This window comes from Juglans regia, chromosome 1 (genome assembly GCF_001411555.2).
Source record: "Juglans regia cultivar Chandler chromosome 1, Walnut 2.0, whole genome shotgun sequence".
NCBI classification, from domain to species: Eukaryota; Viridiplantae; Streptophyta; class Magnoliopsida; order Fagales; family Juglandaceae; genus Juglans; species Juglans regia.
This window is the reverse complement of record NC_049901.1, coordinates 17133962-17156130: the sequence shown is the minus strand read 5'-3', so window position 1 is coordinate 17156130 and position 22169 is coordinate 17133962. Positions and strand designations below refer to the sequence as shown.

Genomic DNA, 22169 nt, shown 5'->3' with positions numbered 1-22169 from the left:
TATTTTATTTTTTTCATTTTTTCTTATTGTCTATTTTGCCTTAATTAAATTGTATTGTCTCTTAAATAAAATTATCGTGTTATCCCTGAGGTTTCTTTTGGACATGCTTAGAATTAGGTTCATGTGCGATTGTTCTTAAGAATAACACCATATGATATGAATTATTTAGAAACAATGCCATCTAATAATTTTTCTATCCATTAACATTTATAAAAATGTGGTCCAATCTATTCAACTTAATTTCAAGATGGTCTTCATATATACATATAATGTATACCTAGCCATGAGCCTTGCAGTAAAAGAAAACTATACATGAGTTGGAAAGATCAATTTTATGAACAAAACAAATTCCATTTCCTTATAATAAATTACCTATCTTCTTAATATCTTAATCTTGTATGAAACAAATATATGCCCGCAACTAACAAACACTAATCTTTACGGTAGTTGTATATATGCCTCTAGATTTGACAAGTCCAAAAACCATGTTTTGATTCGCTTATCTATCCTTGGTTTGTTACCATTGTTACTACCGATTTAATAATTATTTTTTATAATTGACAAAACTCTAAAACACTTTCATATTATTTAGTTCCAATCTGACGGACACATTGCTCGAAAATTTCAAGCAACATAAGAATTTAACCATTGCTCAAGATCACCAAGCAAGGCAAGTTGGCTCAAGTCCCACATTCTGGATGAGATAAATTCTGATACTTTTTGTAATACTTCAATAGAAGGCTCAAACCATATGATCTACACTCTAATACAATTAGAGCCTCATTGGAACCTTATAAAAAGTAAGAAATTTTCATTCCCAATAAATGTGGGATCCCATACACGGCCACCTATCCTTATCATATGTGCTATCACACAGTCCGGCCGACATACTGCTCGGTTACGCCGTTTTCAATCAAGCATACGTACCATGCACGTAAAATCTTTACTAGTGTGTGTATGTGTGCGTGCGCGCGTGCGTGCGCGTGTAAGGGCAAACATGTGCCTTTAGCTGCAAAAACATGAAAAATATTCCTAAAAATAGAAATTTCTTGTAAAAACATGTAATAAGAAATTGAGAGAAAATAACCTAATAATAAAATAATATACATGCCAAAATAAAGTAACAAACACATTAATCATAGTAATATACATGCCAAAATTAAATTAGCTAATCATATATCTCAACTATACATCTTAAAATAAAGTAATATATGCATCAATCATAGTAATATATATATATATATATACATCCAAAAAAAGTTTGATACAAGTTTACAAAATAAAGCAATTTTTAGCAAATATCTTTAGATAATGATTTGTTAGTGAATCTCTCTAGTCATTCTATCTGGAATCTGAATGATTTTGTGCATAATTATTTCAAGTTTATCAGTATACACCCAATATGAAATACTTGTGTTCACCATACAGTAAACACACTATCATTCTCTATGTGTGATACAGAATTCCATTCGGGGAGGAAAAATCAATCTCAAAAAGTAACCAATAAGAAAGTCCATCCAACAATTTAAGTTCAATAAAAAACTATGTACTTCAAATTAAAACAATCATCTTATGACAAGAATGTCATTATGATCCAGCAACACATGCAGTACCTAGTCTTGAACTAATTTTATACTCATAATTCGAAGCATATCTATTCGATCAAATTGGGATCACAAAATTATAGTGCTCCTCCAGGCCAAACACATACATTTGGTATGATAGCATGATACTTGAATCTGATGAACCATTAGATATGTACTCGTACGCATCTCTACATTAAAGAATGAACTGAGTATATCATGATGTGTTTCATAAGGTGTGAACATTCACATATGTATGTAAACTGCATATTGTTTGGTATTCAGTTAGTAGGATGGAACGTAGTAGTCAAATACCTCACAGGCACTTAAGTTCAAAACACAAAGACACACCACACTTTCATTACTGATATTACATTTTTCCATTTCACTCTATTTTTCCCAGTGACCAAACATTGGAGTAAACAAAGTAAAAAGCTAAAAAAGTAAAATAAAATCCTGAATTATGAACTATGAATAGACATATGCAAACCTCAAAGCAGCGTAAACCTCAAACCAAAAAGTCCAAATTCCTTGCAAGAAACAAACCAACAAATCAGATTAAGTAAAGAAAAAAAATGATCTGAACATAACATGCAAAAAAAACTGAAAGTCATCTATTTTTTTTTCAGACACCAAACCCAAAAAACGGGATCACAGTCCAAATTCCCTAAAAACACAAACAAACAAACCAAACAGCAGATAGTTCAGAATGCAGAAAAAACATATATAAAAGTATACATTGGAAGTTGCCTATTTAAAAAACCAAAGGTTAAAAAAAAACCGTATTTAGTTGACCATGCCCCCACCAAAGAGCAAAGGACAAGTAACACCAACAAAATAGGTCCATTTTATTACCTAGTACCATCGGCACTGTAAGCCATTGTCGTGCACCAACGACCACGAGCATCATAATCAACTCGAGATCCCAAGTTTTCATGCAACCATGCTTTTATCTTTCCATCCAGTGCACTTGAAAAGATAAACTAAGCATAAAAGCACAAAAAGGATGTTAGGAACAAAAATACTAGGACTTAAGGAAGAATTCATTAAAGGAAGGCCAAACCAATAACCCCAATAAGCTCAAAGCATTCAACTAAAACAATCAGAACAAAAAAAAAATCACAAATGAAAATGATACCGGAATGTTTTCTTTATACTGAGGACAGACAGAATAAATAGGAGCTTCATGACCTTCAAATGTATACTACTTTGCACCAGTAGTGGCATCCCACACCTACAATAACCAAACAAGATTAGGAAGGAACGATGAATTTACCTCCACTCAAAACATCAAAACAACCAAACATGCAACAAGACCAACTGACCTTGATGGTCTTATGGTCACCACAGGTTATCACACAAAGTTGCTTGTTTGGGTGGGAGAATGCGATATCATTTACTTCGCCAACATGAGCATCAATCTATATCAGCAAATTTAAAGCAACTTTCAGTATAGCATCTCAAATACCACAGAAGTTAAAGTGACAAAAGAATGAAATGGAAAAATCCATATTAGATATACCTCTAGGTGCTGCTGTATATTATCATTCCCATGATAAGAATATATTTGAACGATGTGCCTAGACTATGCAACTCCTGTAATTGGAATAGAAAGAAGACATCATCTAATTGTTCAGTTCACCTTTAAGATATATATTGGTTGTGTACATGGAGTGAAAATTTCCAATGTATTAAGCATACCAAACAAAGAACCGTCAATGCTCCAAATCACACAATTAATAGATATACCAGGATCTTTGACCAGAGCTGCCTGAAATTCATTAATATCACTTCCAATTACTTTACAATTTTTTTATCGGTAAACAAGTTCCAATTACTCTACTATTATAGGAATTAAGGATATAGCACTAACATTAACTTGTATCATTAATGAAAGAAAAAAAAAAAAGAAGGGACACACTTGCAAAGACATTGAACATGCACTTAGATCCCAAACTTTGAAATTCCTCAAAACTAACCTCTCCTTAGAACCAACTTCCCACAACCCAATGTCCCCAACATTGGTACCAACTGAAGCACAACATGCAAAATATTCAATGGACATAAAACACCAAACATTTGTAGGAAGGAAATAACATTTACAACACTGAGTTACCTTTGCTTGATGAGAGTCCATAACCTTGAATTTTTAAGGTTTGGGAATTGCAATTTATCACGAAATAAAGGATTTGCTTCAATTAGTCTTTTAAGCTCCATCAACATGATTGCTCTAGTAGATTTGGTATCTCCATATTTGGAAAGTTGCTCATTTTCTCTGTGATACAACAAACCCATTTTGAAAACATTTTCTATAGTTGATTTCAAATGTAAGGTGGAAGACTTGAACACAAATTCATCATACCTGAAATTCTCTATTGTCAAGAGCTGGGTGATTTCCTTGAAAAGCTCTTCATTAAATGTGACAAAAACTTTCAAATCCTTTACTAATATATCCACAGCCTTGGAACAATCATGCCTATCAAAATTTAAACAATCTCATTCACATGCTATATGCCACAGAATCTCCAAAGACAAACAATCACTTCTCATAAAACCGACACTTAGATAATCAATAACCTAAAACTTGGAAGCTTACTTATCCAATGCCTCAAAATACTTTTACTTCCTTATCTGAAAAAAGATTTTCATTGAGTACTGATTGTCGTCCACTTTTGTGAACCCGGAAAGGTACTTCTCAACCTCCTCTAGTTACAAGTGGATCCTATCAAGTTTTATGTCAACAAACGTAATTTCAGTTACTAATGAAATCTAAAGAACAAAAAATAGAATATCTAATGCACCTTGGAATCATTAAAAAGCTAAGAATACACTACGCTTACTAACAAATATTTCACATTTTTTCATCCATATTTTCTACCACCTAAAATGTTTTAGTATTTATCATTGAATTACCATTTTCACATAAATGCGCACACAGTAGCAAAAATGTGCTTAAAGTATCAACTGCAAGTAGCACCAAACTACTCAGGCACATAACATGCATCTATATTCTTTAAACAATGACTTAAACAGCATAACTCTGATGACCATACCTGGTCTGCAGTGGTTTCAACTGAGAGCTACTTCCACTCGTTAGCTAGAGCAAGCCACTATCCAAAATTCAATTAATTATATAGTTCCCCATTAATTGATTTATGAGATCCATCCAATATATTCAGAATTTGATGTAACTCAGAGAATAGCTAAATGTTTTTTTTCGAAAACTTACAACCTATCTAGAGCCTTGCAAAGCAGCACCTTCTACATTGACTTTTTGAATCAATGCGTCGAGAGAACCATATTATGTGTCAATGGCTGAGCCCAAGGAAGGCTTTCCCGGCTCACCACCTAGTTCCTGTCATAATAGTTTCAGAAATGTGATCAGGGACCCGCAAAACGACATCAAATGAAAATGAATAATCAATCGCTCACACAAGAAACAAAATAAAGAGAAAAAACAATAATGATATCTTGGTAAATTTGAGTTTGTGAAAGAGAGAGAGAGAGAGAGAGAGAGATGAAGCCTCCACTGTTAAATTTGATGGTGCTCTGAAGCCAAACGATGGTGGAAGAATCGGCCGTGATGAGGGTGTGTTCGAGGCAAACGAGGGCTCCTATAGGTGAATATCCTCCGTGCGTTGTGGGTCTCATGACGTATTTGGGTGTCTTGATAGCTCTCGTTGTAGATGTGGATCGATTTGGTTACAACTGGGCTTTGGTGTTGGAGGCGAAATAGCTGTGAATGGAAGTGGCGTCGCTGTGAGCTACCGAGAGTAAAAAGGAGACAAATCAAGGGAATCATCACTCTTATACCAAGCGGCAAGCGGTGGGGAAAGAAATTTAGAATCTGATAAGAACGATGAAAGCGATGGAAAACAAAAGGGCAAAAAAACCAGAATCACAGGAATTGGAGAAAGACGAAACCAAAAGCAAGAAAACAAGAAAAAACTCTCGACAAGAAGACAAGAGACAGCCCGAATCAAGAAACATAGACTGCAACCAAAGAAGATGAAAATCACTCTAATACCAAGTGGCAAGCGGTGAAGGTGGTGGGACAAAAAAAAAAAAAAATCAGAATTTGATAAGAGCGGTGAAACGGTGGAAAACAAAAAAAAAAATTAAGAATCCCAAGAAAGAAGGAGATTCAAAAGGAAAGACTGAGATTTTGAAAAGCTGAAGGATCAAAGGCTCGAGAAGAAGAGAAGAAAAAGCTCTCGACAAGAAGACAAGAAAACCGAACAACAGGCAAGAGGAACATAAATGGCACAAATACCAATTGAAGGATAGAAATATGAAAACGGAAGAAGAAAAAATATGAATACGGAAGAAGAAATATGAAAATGGCGAGAAGGCGGTGGAAAACGGAAGAATAAAACAAATTTAGAGTCAGTGATAGAAAAGGAAAACAAATACTAAAGCATGGGTAAAAATAGAAAAAATAATGAACCAAAGTTGTCTACATTGGTGCTTTATTATATATAAGATATATATAGCTCTTACATATCCAATAAACAAAATGTTTGGAAATATGTAAACAAGTATATAATCTAGCCATGCATGGCCATGTACGCCGCCCAACATTTAACCCACCAAAAATTAAAGTTGATCATACATCACTATATATATATATATATATATATCTATATACATGGACTTTTAGTGGCCACCAATATTTGAGACATAATATAAGGTATGAAGCTAACATATATATATATATAGGTACGTTGTGAGACTTAGGCCTGTAAACCAACCAAACCGTTTAGTTTCTGATCCTGACCCGACCCACACGACTATGGAAAAACCTCGTTCCAACCCGACTTGATATCGGGTCAAACCATTTTTAATTTTTCTTCGATTTTTTTTTTTTTTTATTCTTTTGTGTTCTTGGCATACCCAAACAAACAAAAATAAATATCAGAATTAAGGGGAAAAAACTCACAAAAAGAAAAAAAACTTCCAGAGATTTAGATCGACAATTGGAGCTTGTTGATGTTGTGGCTTGGATAAAAGATGAGTAAGGATCGAAGCAACATCAACAACCCAGAGATTTTTTTTTTTTTAAGCAACAGATGAGAAATAATCACTTGGGACAACAAGCCAACAAGTCTAATCATAGAAAACACATTCATACATGACGGAGGTACCTCATACTGCCAGTTCTAGTGGTCTTTTTGCGAATAGCCTTCACACTCCAGTTATATTTTCTGACATGACTTGCGGGATAAGCACAGGCGGCGCAGCGACTCTTCTGGAGGTCAAAGCTTCTACGTCTGCATCGCACGCAGAGCGTGTGGATCTTGTTCCTCCTCTTCCCAAAGCTCCCTGTTCCTTTTCCCATTTCCTTGGTCGCAAAGAAAAACTGATTTGGGTTCGGAGGTTTGCCAACCTAGAGATTCACAACATCAACAACCTAGAGATTCGCAACATAACAACCCAGAGATTCACAATATCAACAACCCAGAGCTTCACAACATCAACATCAACAAACTCTTGAGTTTTCAACAAATCTACCACATATAAAGGATGAGTGAGGATTGAAGCAAAGCGGGGTCATAGGGCTTGAAGCCTTGGCCTTGATCGCCAATTGACCTTTATTCTAACATTTAGGAACCACAACAACAATCTCAGTCTCACAACGAAACTCTGATGGGGGCGACAACACAAAACCAAAGCAAATGAAAGATTGAATCGGAAGCCCTAGTGATCTCTTTATTTTGGCGTCCCATGGAAATCTGCAGCAACTCTCAGATTCAAAGAATAGTTGAGGGAGATGGAGCAGGATGTTAGCAGCTTCAATCTCATCGGCAGTGAACTTGTCAAAAGGAATGAATTGGGAAGATAGAGGAAGAACATGTTGCTTGGGGAAAGGAAATGGAGGCAAATGGGAATGAGGAAGAGAATAGGGAGGACTAGCTAGGGTTTGATTTATTTTCTTAAAACATGACTGTAGTGGGTTGAAAACTTGAAATCGGCATTTCATGGCCGGTTCGACCCGACAATATGTTTTTCCCGCATTTAGCGGTAGGGTCGGGCCAATTAGACGGACCGGGTCTGCAATTTTTCTGCACGTACAAGTCTAGTTAGACTAGCTACCTATAGGCTATAGCTCACTGATGATCAATAATATATATATATATATATGTATGTAGGTACCATTTGTTGTTACTGTGAATTAAGGAAAAAGATGATGATGAAGAGGATCAATTCGTGGTTATGAATAAATGCGCAGGAATAATAAGTAGTGTTAGTATGGTGGGAAACCAAAATGGAAGGAACGTCAAAGTTTGATGTCACATTAGGAAATATTAAAGGATCCGAGTGATCTTGGGATTAAGATTAGACAGCGCATTACAATAATATTTCTGGTGGCCATTCCTTTTCACTCCCCGGCCCCCACTACGTACCGTTTACATGATCATCTCGGCTGGCTGGCCTCTAATTAGTTACAAGGCAGCAGCTTCCCCCACTACTACTACTTATAATCGATCACTAGATCTATATATATATATATCATGATCAAGTGTTAAATATTGCTCACGTACAACATATATACATGCATGCAGATCGAGGCTTCAAAGTGTAGTACCTACGTACGTACGTAGTTTAACATCCATGACTTCCTCTTTTTAGCAAATTTGACTAACTAATTAAGAAGATAATGGTCGAGATTAATTAATGTGCATGATCAAGATCTGATTTAATGGAAATTAATAGGTAAATATATAAGTCGATATATCGATCAATGATCCGCGGGGTTGGGGGCCAAGAAAGTACTTACTGTTCGTGATCACTCATGTCCTGGTTATATTGCCATGTAATATACTACAACAGCTATCATGATTACATGAAAGAACCAATTAATATTAATATTAATATTAATTAATTCCACGAATTGAGAGGTCTCTTTAACCTACTGCATGCATGGATCCTCATGGCATCCAATTTCAGACATGATCATGTCTACATGCCATTGGAGACCTATTTATTTCTCTTTAGCTAGGGATTGTAATTAATTATATGTTGAATTTGGTTGAAATGATTGAAGATTTAACACATGAGACATGACTTAATATTGATCTGGTGCATGCATGGCCGGCATGATTTAAGTCCATTAATTTATGGCTAATTTATGATATTCTTCTATATATATCTAGCTATTGCATAAATACAAATCATAATCATTAATATTGGGCAGAATTCTCTTGAATTGATATATATGGAGCGCCTTATATATATAAACCAGCATTTTTATAAAGATTCATAGATTCCAGTAATTAATGAATTGATTATATATATATTTAGAGTAACTATATATATATATAAGATCTGCTAGGTACAACCAACCTGCGAAATCGCAGTGTAACCGACTGTTATTTATTTCATTTTTTAGATTAAGAAAAGGAGGGGACCCACCACTGCTTCCCTCTCTTTATCTTTTGGTATGCGTACAACACCATGGACAAGTCTTAGAAAGTTTCAGAATTCTTTTGGTACAGCTCCATTTGCATCAATTCTTTTGATACAGCTCCAATGCTATAAAGGTTCATCATGTAGAAAGTTTCAGAATCCCTAGACCCTACAATTCTTTCAAACTTGGCTCTCATGTATATGAGTTCTCCATCGGACTCTGCTTTAGTTTCATTCCCAGGCAAAACACCAGAACCCATTGAAATTGGCTCCACAACCTTCAAGACCTGCAACTCATTGGCCCCACATTCTCTCCTCGTTGCAAATTTGCGCTTCTTCCTATTGCAATCAATTCTCCACACTTTCTTCTCTTCTTCTACAACTTCGTGGGTTCATGAAGAAGACAAAGGAGGGAGTGGCCTATGTGGCTTCGTGGAGAAGAAAATGAAATCCTAATAATGTGTTAGTTAGATTTTCTTCTTCCTGCCTAGCTACCGTAATGTAAAAATGAAACACTGTATTTTATTAATGATATGGAGACTCCCACCGGTTATATAGGTCGATTGCAAGAAGCATTTATATATATATATATATATATATATAATCATTCTCTGCTGAATACTACATACAGAGAGCAAAAAAAGAAAAGAATTTTGGTGACCGCAAAGCCCAGAGGTGACATGAATATGAGTACGTACACATATAGTCAACGATCCATTTGATGGTAATTAAGATTCTAATAATCGTGATTAAACTTTCAACGACCATTAATAAGAGAGAGAGAGAGATGGTACTAGACAAGAAATATACAACGTTCCACGCAAAATTGAACAGTCAAGATCAAGTATAAAGGCACGTACGTACGTACCACGTTCTATCTGATCTCTTTTTCCAAGAATTGGTATATATATATATATATATATATTTTCCTATATATATATACAGGTGTTGGTAAAATTATAAATTAATAACGCTAGCTAGCTTGATCTGCAGAAAAGCTGCAGGGATTTGAAAGTTAATACAATTGTGGGCGGACCGTTGAAAATCTGCGCCATTAACTTCCAATAATTCCTATTAGTTGGGTGAGAAAATAATTAATTGCCTTCAAACCATCACATGTGCCGTACAGACAAGAAACTTACCCATTGACCTTTCCCGGCCGGCCATTTTATTATGAGTATTTTATACAATTTTTCTCCACTTCTGCATTCAATATATATATATATACATAGAGGTTCCATGAAAGTTACTACTACTAGCATCATTAATGCTCACGACTTTAAAGAATTGCAATTTTATTGGTCATATATTTACAAACTTCGTCAAAATTCAATCTAACTAATCGTACGCAAAATTCATGTTTTAAAGATACCTGCAATTGTAGATCAGATCGAGAAATATCTGAGTTAGGTAGAATATTATTTCTTCTACCTATATAGCTAAGCTAACACAAAAAAGTACTTAATAAAAATATCATACTTTTTTACTGCTTTGTACAAACCTAATTAATGATATCTATTCTATTATAATAAGTGATTAATTAACTATAAATAATAATTTTTATTATTTCTTGTTAATTTTTCTTATTTTTCCATCAAATCTGTTAATTCTTGTTTTATCAAAAGATTTTTAAAATTTTTAATCATTTGACGTGTAGCTCTCTTGTAAAATTTAATAAAAGATTTCTAAACTAAAGTAGTGCTAGTCAAATTAATACAACTCCTCAAATCAATAATCATACTACATATCTTGTTGTTGATGTGGCATCTAGTATGAAAAATGTTCTCACTCTGCTGCTCCATATCATCCATTTTAATTTGTGTATTGAGTGCACGCCTGGCAACAAGAGACTCACCATACTCTTCATTTTCAAACATATTCTCAAACTAGACTCATGTCGCCTATTACCTCTCCCACCTTGCAGATTTCTAATTACCTCTTCTTGATGATGCATCTTATCCTTCACTTCACCCAACACCAAGTTCAACCGTTCAAACTGTTGTTGCATGACTTGCAACACAAAGAATGAGTTATCTGTCATATTTTACCAAAAGGTCCTTAAGACCTTTAACCATTTGACTTATAACTCTCTTGTAGAATTTAATGATGAATCATATTTTATCAAAAAACTCTTAATAGCCTATCGATTAGATACTTTGCTAAAGTTTAGATTTTTTTTTTAATCTTATTTTTTGTCTTTCTTTAATTTTATATTTTATTTTTCTAAATAAATAAGTTACGTACTGACTTTTTTATTTATTTTTTATTTAAATTATTATCTCATGTGCATCTTGAGACTAACACGCCTGTAACCATTTCCTAATGTGTATATATATATATAAATATATTAATGTTGTTGTATAATGTACACGACACAATCATTTAGCACACGAATTCATTCGTATTTGGCTTTTTGAGAAGGAAAAAAGGCTCCATTAAATTATACTTTTCTTCCACGAACATAGTGACTGTTGTAAGAAATCGTCCAATGTTCCCTCTCCACGTGTTGTCATCTCTACCGAAGGACGGCAAAAATCCCCATGTAATTCATACTTCACACGTACACACATTTATTTATTTCCGTGTAAACTATACTCATCATGATCATTATTATTTTACGTTATTTTTTACTCATACTAATTGAGTGCGTCGGCATGGAACCTTAATTTGACATTCTTTTTAGACCAAAATACCCCTTGTCTTGTCAGGCACCGATCGATCTATTCTATGTTGTTTAGTTTCAAGACGCAAGTAATGGGGGGCGCTTTAATAGTCCTCCCCAGAAATCCGAATTAAAAGTCGCAGCAAATTGCTTGCAAACCCTTCTGGCCTTCCGCTCCTCTCCAAGTTCACACACGCACAATACATACATACCATACGAGTTAGTGTCCAGTTCTTATTAATTATGTCACTGTCCCCATTGAATTGTGACCCCAACCACCACCACCTCCTCCTCCAAACCAGCTCATATTCTATGCTAATCATGATCGATCCTCTATGTTTGACCCCCATGCACCCACTCAAAACTCATATCAATCCAACCATCACCGTTTGATCATGTTCAGTCGTCGAAGCCAAAGCTAGCTATGGCCCATTACCAACATTCAAAGGAAAGACTAAAATTAGAGTACTGTTTAGATGTCCATGTCCATATATATATATATAAGCTAGAAAGCACTGCCTTGCCTTTCCATGTCTCTCTCAAATATTCTTCAAAAGATGAAGAACCGCTTTCACCTCTGCACCCTCCTTGTTGGTTTTCTCCTCCTTCTGTCTACTCCACGATTTTACGCCATTAGGGTGAGCGTTTCCGGCCCTTCCAGTACTGCCACCGGCCAACAAGCGTTTCGTCCCAAGTATAACGCTCCCGTCACCGACGGAGCCAGAGCCTTCGAATCAGAGAAGCGAAGGGTGCCTACAGGTTCCAACCCCTTACACAACAAGCGATAGTACTTGTGGAGTTTTTGGGTGGCGAAGAAAACCCATGTTCAGATAATATTAATTAATTTATATCTTTCTTTTAATTTACTTCTGTTACATAGGTTGGTTCTGCTAGCGGATTTGTTACCTTTGATTTGTGCGTCTAGGATTACCTAGTTTGGTCGTTAGAGATGTTGTACAGAAGGTAAAGAAGAATGTTTATTTATTTGTAGATTTCATATCTAAGTTTTAGAATCATATAGTCATATTTAATTACTTTGCTACCCAGTAGCTAGCTAGGCTTTTCATCTTTGGCGTGAGATGTTTCGTGTATATGCAAAACTTAATAAAGCTATTCATAGGAATCGTTGTGTGTTGTTCAGTAAGCTAGCTCGATATAGGAATTAGGATGCGTTAATTGCTTCTGCAGCATCCTCTGATCAAGGCCGAGAAGTGGCTTTATGTTCCTGATCGATCAGTACTTTAGATGCCAAGAATGCACAAAACCAACTATATGATTGCCATAGTTTTATATATGAATCCAATGTGTTTCTCTATGTTTTCTTGATTTATTACTACACACATGCAAAGAAAATTTTTCTCTATGAATTCATGCTGGGTATTGATCGAATATCATTTCTATATATCGCAGCAGGCCGGAAACGATCATCTAGCATGCAGCTGTTACACTAACATCAAAGCGTTACAGACTTTAATAGGTTAATGACTTCATAATTTAAGATGACCCAATTGAGTATCTCTGATGCTGAATTATTACTTGCACCCAGTTTCACAGTTCACGCACAACTAGGATGATAGGGCCCTCAGTTTGAATGCATACAGTGTAAATGCCCATTATTTCATACAACCACCATGCAATTAAGGGAATTAAACCCTTCTGCACAGAAAAGGAATATATGTGTTGGTCCTAGCTAGCTAGGGTTCAACATATTATATATATATATAGATATGTCCAATACAATTTAAGGTGCATCAGCAGCATCAGAAAATGCAGTAGGCCGTAATTACCACAGCCTTCCACTGTGGTACCACTCCCAGATCAGATGAATCCCAGAGATGTACTTTTGAAGGTATCAGAAACACATAAATTTTCTCTGATATAGCGGAGAGATTATGGGCAAAAGGTACAAGAGCATGAAAGCAGGAGACTCCCTGCATATAATCCTGCATTGAATTGTGAGGGAAGGTAGCTGTAATTGGTTGAGAAGGGTGAGGGGTGAGGGCGAGGGTGGTCCATTGTGAATTAGTGCACAAACTGGTTACAGTAGTACCATACCCCACCTGCCTTTATGTATGCGCGTGTCTTTGTATATCTGAGCAGTAAAAAGCTAGTTGAACAAATCATTGCGAAGTCGGAAAAAAATAAAAAAGAAAACCATGCTATATGCTAATGGCCAGCACTTAAAAGCCCCAGAAGAAATTTCCTAAATGATCAACGTGGGAAACTCGATCGGTACGTTGCCACAGGCACCATACAATAGTCTATGATCTGGTGGTGGTTGATCTTGGTGATCAGGACATGAATTTCAGCTGATAATTAAGCAGGTTGAATTTGTCCAAAGTGATCGAGGACCAGCTTGATGCTGATCAACAGAACAGAAGTTTAAAAGCTCTAATCCTAATAATTACACACTTGCAGTATAGGTAGGAGACATCAACCAATTTTATCATGCATGGTACAAGGATGCATGACAACGCTAGCTAGCTAGCTGGATAGATATATAGAATCATGTTCAAAATAATTCCGATATAATTAGGATTTCGATCGGCCATGAGGTAACTCATGAAGTCTGAAATATTAGGTGATCTTTTGAAACTTGAAAGGATCTATAAAGGGATTATATATATATATATATGTTCAATGTTGTTAAGAATGAAGACTTAACATGAGGGACAAGTCATGATGCCGAAAGTTGCAACAATGATGTGCCAAAAGAAATTCTTGGAGAGAGAGAGAGAGATCAGGTCCAGATTAATGGGTATCTTTTCTCCCAAGCAAAATAGACAATGTGCATGCCTTAGCTAGCTAGCTAGCTTACTGCTTGCTCCCCAAGAAAATAGACGCATGACTGCGCTAGTCTAATATGGTCTGCAGATTGTTAAGACTTTTTCATTAATATATAATAGCCGTGATGCTTGAGTACTCGTACGTACTATTAATAGTTAATCCAAATATATATGTTAATCCATCCCAAATACACGTAATTACGAGTTGCTAGCTCTGGCCTAAAGATGATCGGTAGCTAGCTAGCTAGGAACTAGTTTTTAGTTTTCAAAACCCCAACTTTTCTTTATAAATTCTCAGCCAATTACCCACTTTTTGTCTTGATTATATATAATCAATTTCATAACCCCCTTTTTTTTTTTTTCCAAACATTGGCCTTTAGATTAACTTTTGCTACCAACTCTATTAAAAAATAAGCTTCTATTTAGGGTTGGTAGTTTGTGTTCTTGCGTCGGGTTCAAATCTTTATTACGTCGCGGTTGAGCTCTAGTCGTATATATAAGAATTAATTATATATAATTGATTAAACAAGTTAGATTCCTTGGACATAACTCATTTATTTTGTATTATTTTATTATTATTATTATTTGAAAGATGAGAGTTTTGTACTCCAAACTTTCATTTAAAAATATGAGTTATGTCAATCAAGCAATAGAGATTAGACCTCTCGATCCAACTAATTCGTTATCTTTATATAAGATTGGATTCGGATTCACAAATAGCGGCAGAATTGAACCTAATTTTATTGGTAGTAATAAATTATAATACCTTTGACTACAACATCTACCGCGTCATGCAATTTATGTACGCAGCAATTACAGAACATTTTCATACTCGTGTTCACCAAATTTGAAACGATTGAGGGAAAAGAAATTATGCAATTCCTCCTGGCAACACATAAAATTGAAACGTATTATATTTTATTCTAAATTATTAGATTTAACATATTATATAAAATCACGTAAATTTATCAATTTATTTTTATAAAATTTATCTTCGCCGCTGCAGTAATTATCTGATACTATTGTTCTAGAAATTTCAAACCTGATTTTTTATTTTATGTTTTGGTTAGTTTGACAAATTTCGTGTTCAGCAATCTTCCTCATACAATACAAAAAGGATAAAAAAAGAAGACAGAAAGCAGCAGCCTGAAACTATAAATACGTCATTTCAAATTTGCCATTCGTGTTCAAAATTTTTAACCGTTCATTCAATCGCATAGAGAGGCGGAGACTGAAGAGTGAGAGATGAGTTTTCTTGCGGGAAGATTAGCAGGAAAAGAGGGTGCGTATTTTTTCCAGGAATCCAAACACGCTGTAAGCCGGCTTGCTCAGAAAAACACAACCCAAAACAATCCTACTCCTCTGCCCGGTCCTTCTTCTTCTAGTGCAGCTCACCAAGAAGCCTATGCGGACGTGCTCCCTGAGGTGCTGATGCATTCTCTGCCCTCCAAGATTTATTACCAGTCCTCGGATTCCTCGTCTCTATCCACCTCCAAGTGGGTTCTTCATTCGGATCCCAACAAAAGGTCCTCTTTGTCTGCTGAGGCTCTCAACCCTCTCAGGGCTTATCTATCTCTGCCCCAGGTCACCTTTGGCCCCAAAAGGTCTTCCTTTTTTCTTAATTATATGTTTCCCCTTTAGGGTTTTGTTTGGTAGCTGAGAAATGTGGAACAGAGGAAGAAATCGAATATTTGAGGCTTACGAACTTCTGGTACCCAGAAAGTAAAATCCTGCACGGATGTCACCTTTGGCACCTAAAGTCTTGTTTTCTTAACTATTCTCTTTACGTTTTTTGGTTGCTGAAATTGTAGGGAACAAAGAGAAATTGAATTTTGAGGCTTCACTGGAAACATCTAGCTGGTCCCTATAACTGGGTTATAAATGTTAGTGTTCAATTGAATCTTTTTTATGCTGGTACCTCACAAGGCAGACCTTTTGCTTTTCATTGATGTGAGACGGATAATAAATAAACAGTCGAGTCTAGAAAGGTTCTCTCTAGATGGAGATATAAATGGTAGAATGAATTTTGAATCTTAAACCTTTTTTATCTTTTATCTAGAAGGCACAAACCCTCCTTCTAGGTTCCAAGTTCTTTGGTATGTACCAGAATTGCTGTGAAATGTTGTTGTAGTTCGGAAAGTGTGATATCAAAATGCTCTGAAATTCCAAGTTCAGTTTTCAAATCATAAATAAAGAGATTCTGAGCAAGCAATGTGCGTGAAGCAGGTGGGAATTGCCCCAGGTCGAACACTCCGTTTCAGCCTCAACAGCAAATGAGTCGCGTCAGGACAGGCCCCCTATTAATCCTGAGAAGTTGAAGGCTGCAGCTGAGGGTCTTAAACAAGGTCTCTCTCTCTCTCTCTCTCTCTCTCTCTCTCTCTCTATTTCTTTGGGCTATAGCTGTAGATTTTAATGGCCTAAATATATATGATTTTCTTTCTTCTATACAACCTAGATAGGTCTTATCTCTTGTTTACCTTCTTGTGTATGTCTATCCTTATTAATACTACGGTTTACTTATCAATATATATATATATATATATATATATATATATGTATATATATATTAGCCCTTAAACAAGTACATACAGCTGCTGTTAGCCCTTTATTTGACTCAAAACACATAAAAAGAGTTAGGAAAACTTGTGTCTTTTCTGCAGAAAACAAATTAGAAAATAAAAGAAGTCTATCATGCTGGCAGATAAAACTTTTGATCATTGATATCTTAATACAACTAAGCAGAATACAGCTTGCCCATGACAACTCTCTTAGATATGTAAGGTCTGCACTTGACATATTTACAAATCAATCTGTCAGATGTGTCTACAATTCAAAAACTGTGTGCAAAACAGCTCTAATTAGATTTCAAACAGTGTTAATCCCATTCTAGTTTGTGAGTTTTTCCTAGAGATCCATTGCACCTAGCCATTAACAGATTGGGGATGTCTGGCACTTTTGAATCACAACATAAAGAATGAAAGCTAATCACAAATAACAATGGTGGAGGTAGAAAAAAAGTTTCATTTCAGTAATACGTGTTGGGAGAAACCATGCTGAAACTTTGCAGCCACTTTCTTGTTGGATCAATTATTGCCCAGAACCCTATGGGCGAAGGTGGTTCTGATCTTGGGTTTGTATGCCCTTGCCATATTCTTTTATGCTTAAAACTCTTATGTTGCTTTGATGGTTGATTAGCTCAAATCTCAAGAGTATTTGATTCTTGGAAATTTAGGAACTAGAATTCTCACGACTTTCCATTAGTTTTGTTTGGATAGACAGAGTACTTTCAATTATACTTTATTTTAGGCAACACTCTTTTAAAAAAAGATATGAAGTTTTATCATCGAAATAATCTTGTACATACTCCTCTTACTGCAAAAATCATAAGTTGGCAACTATGGATTACTTTTTAAATGACAAAAATGCCTTTGAGCATTGATGAACATATTTTTGGGTGAGTTATGAATTTTTGTCCCTAAAACTAATTGAAGGAGTTACTTTTCAGTAAAATATTGAATTTAAGTGTTACATACTCATTTTAATAGAAACGAGATATGTGAGGATTTTCATTTCTTGCTCAAACAATTTGAGTTAAAATGCTCAAGTTTTATGGAAACTAGTCGCAGACTTGTGCGATATATATCTGGAGTCATTATAGAACAATAGGACCTTTAGAACAGTGTCAATGATTTTTTTGGTCAGTAAAAAACAGCGTCAATGCACCCATTTGGTTGAGTACCTTGACCTTGTCTTCCTTTACCCTTGTTTGTTTCAATGGAAGCGATGAGAAACCTCACAAATTTTACTTTCGCGGTAAGATAACCAAGAGCTCTTTATATATTGCGTCAAATTAACTTTGGTCATTAAGAGTCATACTTACAGGCTCTTTAAATTTCTCTAAAATTCAATTACCTTCACGAATATATTGGTTGTAAAACTAAATAAGCACAAGTTGAGGAAACAAAACAACCACCAACTTTAAATGAAAAACTACTATTTTGATTAGATACAATATTGTCATTTAGTAATTTCAGCTTAATTACATATATTATTTGTTTTTCGTTTCATTCCTTAAGGTGTGGTGGATGATATGGTCAAATAGGAACAAAGCTCCCTACTTCCCAAATCATATATTGTTATAGATTGTGTTGTTCATGGGAATTATAATTCTTGAGAATTTTATCAAATGAATACTCAAAACTTTTGCAATTCTCCAGAATTAACGATTCATATCCTGAATGTAACACACCGAGTCACTCTTATGGTAAATTCTAAGACACTATATTTTATGATAAAAAGTAAATAGCTTACAAGCTTTTTTTTTTTTTTTTCTGTATTAAATGAATGTCTTACTTACCATCGATGTGCCTGGTTTTTGTTTCTTCACAGTTGGTAAGGCATTTGCTGTTGGTACTGCTATTGTATTTGGAGGTGCTACCTTGATAATTGGACTGGCAGTCTCGAGGCTAGAGCTGCTCAATGTAAGTATATATTTTCCGTGCCTCAACTCCTAAACCCTCTATTCACTTTGCCGATATCCTGATCATGAATTACTTACTCCTGTCACCTGTGTAGCCTTTGCCACAGTACATTACATGTATATCTGCATTTGACAAAGTGTTAGTTCCAGTGTGTTCGTTACCTGTGAATTTGTTTTGTTTGAAATGCCATATTTGTATTTGGTTAGCAGAAGTAAAGTTAGAAGTTTTAGTCTTTCAGATGTATCGATGAGTGGCAGCTTTCATTACAGATACTCATAAATCTGCTAACATAGATCTGAATTAGGCTTTAACATTACATGATGCTGAAATGAATATCCCCATTGTTTGTGATTATTTTTGACATGTTTAGATAGTTGCACAGGCAAAGACAATGATGTATGCTACTTACTAGTATTCTCCAATTTCTATTTAGATAATTTTCACATATTTTTTATTTTTGGTTCACATGCTTTATAAATATTGTCCTACTGTAGCGATCAGATCCAGTATTTGATTGCTGGCTATATCTTGTGGTATTTTGTTTGTATTCATTAAAGTGATGTTACCTTCCACTCGCAAGCCATGATCTTGCATTAAAATTATTAATTTTCTTTAAAACTACGTTGCAAATTAACATGAAATTATTGTTTAATTTAACAGAGTGATGACATTCGAATGAGAGGAAGAGACCTGGTGGAGCCGAAATCTGAGATGATTAAGGAGCAACTGGTTCCCTTAAAAGCCTGGGTATGTCAAACAAAAGTTCTGAATGGTCGTTTTTTTTTTTTTTGTCTTTTTGGCTTTTTTCAGTCTACCTTACAAGCAAACTAAGTCTAGAGCTTTTGATTTCAGGCTGATGATATGTCAAAGAAATGGCATTTGGAAAGGGATAAAGATATTAAAGAAAAGCCTATCATAAAAGAGCTTTCCAAGATTTTAGGTGCAAAGACATCCAATTGATTTTTTCTTTTGTGCAAGTGGTTGTACTCTTTGCTCTGGTTGCAAGGCTTGTAGAGGCGAGCAAAGGGGAAAATAATGCACAGATACTTCTATGTTGTGCGAATGGATTAGCCGCCTGGGGTATGTTGTTGTACACTGTATATAAGTACAATGACAATACCACACTTAAGTGACAGAAGACTAGTCTGCTAACATTTTTGCATTTTTGGTTACTCAATATCCAGATTTCAGTTAAATGATAATATCACTGTACAAGATATAAAATAAATAATAAAATCTGTATTTTTCTATTATCTTAAACTTTTGTAATTATTAGTGATTTTATATAGTATCAGAGTAGAGATCTTGACTTCAAATCCTGACTATTTTATCTCATTTAATTAAATATTTCACGTGTTGAGTCATCCATTGAGAGAGAATTTGATCCACACATAAGAGAAAGTGTTAAGATATAAAATAAATAATAAAATTTATATCTTTCCATCAGCTTAGGGGACAACTGGTAATTTTACAACCACACAAGTAACTTCCCCTCACTGAAATGCTCTCCATTTTTCTTTACAAAAACTAAACAAAAGAGTCACACGTTATATCGTAACACAATTACTTTGGACTATACCAACGACAAAAATAGGGGTAATAAAACAAACAAAACAAAAAGCTTATGTGGCAACAAGGATATCTGATTTTTAATAAGCAAATTGAATTAAATTAAAAGTTGAGAGGTACAGGAGTAAAGGGTGGGGTGCCCCCAAACAAATGCCCTATTACCATGCTTGCAATAGTTAAAAGAAAATTAAAAATAAAAAGAGAAAACAGGTAATGGGCTAATGGTTCATGCCTTGTTTGAGATAACCGCGTTAGAGCATTGACAATGGTCTAATTATTATCAATCTAAAATTTAACTAAAAGTTGAGGTTTTAGCTTTAGCCAAAATTATTGGAGGGGTTAATCCACATTAGATTATCCATCCAAAAGTTAAAATAATAATATAATATTAAATATTTTAATAATAATTTTTTTTATATATATTTTGCAAATACACTCCATATATTAATTAATAATTTAATTTTTACTTTAAATTATTATTTTTCAACTATTTTTTTCTTCAACCCAATTATCCAATAGTAGCCATTGGGAATATTTTTATAATAAAATATTATTTTGGAGATGAATAGTGGCTGACCAAATTTAGAGAAAGGGATGGATTTACTCTAGCTCAAAAGTAGAACTTTGGAGTTTTGACTACTCCAATGCAGACCACTTTTGAGCTACTTAGCCAAAATTTGGTTAGGCACTGGCATTTGGTTAGGCCAATGCCAGTGCTCTTAAGCTTTTGATGTCGTTCAATAAGTAAACTGACAGGTTGTTGTCAAAAGGTACAACCAAGGTGAGAAACCATTTTGACGTGTTTGTTGGAGATTCTTATATCCACTACTTCCATGTCCTCGATCAAAAAAGTATGAACATAGTTAGACGTTTAGAGTTGAAACGATAAGGTTGTTGGCAGTTCACCAGTATTGCATGGCACTCTACCGGCGTGGGGAGCGTGGAGGAACGGTGAAGACTATTTCGGGGAGTGAAGCAATATGATGTGTGCATAGTTTACATGCGTAGATGTGCAGCGGCGCGTGAATACCACACTCTGATTTGGCCAATAAATGTGACTCACGCGTTGCTTTGTCTTGACATTTTCGACCGGTGGGGTAGGTACATCACTTTGATAGTGAAAGCGGTAGATTCGACATTTTCGACCTAGAAAGAAAAAAGGGAAAATGAAATAAATAAGAACCTAGATTTTTTATACAATAGCATAGGAAAGGAAGGACTATAGGAGACAGAGGACTCCTACGACTGTTTTCTTGTTTTTGGTTGAGAGAATGGAGAGAGTTTTCTTAGAGGAGCAATGCTACACAACCTCCCAACCTCCACACACTATATTTTTTAAATTTTTTAATATTTTAAAAAAAAATTTTGAATTTATTTTTTTTAAACTAATTCAATTATTCTATTTAATATTCATATATTAAATTTTTTATAAAAGAAAAAAATAATAAAAATTAAAAAAAAATGTGGTGTGTAGAAGTTGTGTGAATAGTAAAAAGTTGTGTAGATTTTTTCTTTCTTAGAGAGGGGGGTGGTAAACTTCATATATGAGAATTTTGAAAAAGGAGCTGAATCAACATTATGAGTTCTAAGAATTTTAGACAGAAAATTCCTCACTTTTCCCCTACATTGCCTCACTTAGGGCTGTGCATAATGGGCCGTAAGCCCGACCCGTCCGAAAGAA

The 22169-nt window shown here is 35.0% G+C and overlaps 1 protein-coding gene across 1 annotated transcript; it reads left to right on the top strand.

The window, feature by feature from the left end:
- The first annotated feature begins 15578 nt into the window (after nt 1-15578).
- On the top strand, nt 15579-20172 carry LOC109001727. Its single transcript, XM_018979132.2, has 5 exons — nt 15579-16042; nt 16665-16783; nt 18828-18919; nt 19580-19666; nt 19772-20172. Exons 1-5 carry the CDS (start codon nt 15684-15686, stop codon nt 19877-19879), a joined length of 765 nt encoding a protein of 254 aa, XP_018834677.1. The 5' UTR covers nt 15579-15683; the 3' UTR covers nt 19880-20172.
- The last annotated feature ends 1997 nt before the right edge of the window (nt 20173-22169 follow it).

Coding starts and splice junctions, on each gene's coding strand:
- LOC109001727 (XM_018979132.2), top strand. CDS start 15,684: ATGAGTTTTCTTGCGGGAAGATTAGCAGGAAAAGAGGGTGCGTATTTT. Junction 16,784..18,827: donor AGCTGAGGGTCTTAAACAAG/GTCTCTCTCTCT, acceptor GTTTCTTCACAG/TTGGTAAGGCATTTGCTGTT. Junction 19,667..19,771: donor TGGTTCCCTTAAAAGCCTGG/GTATGTCAAACA, acceptor TTTTGATTTCAG/GCTGATGATATGTCAAAGAA.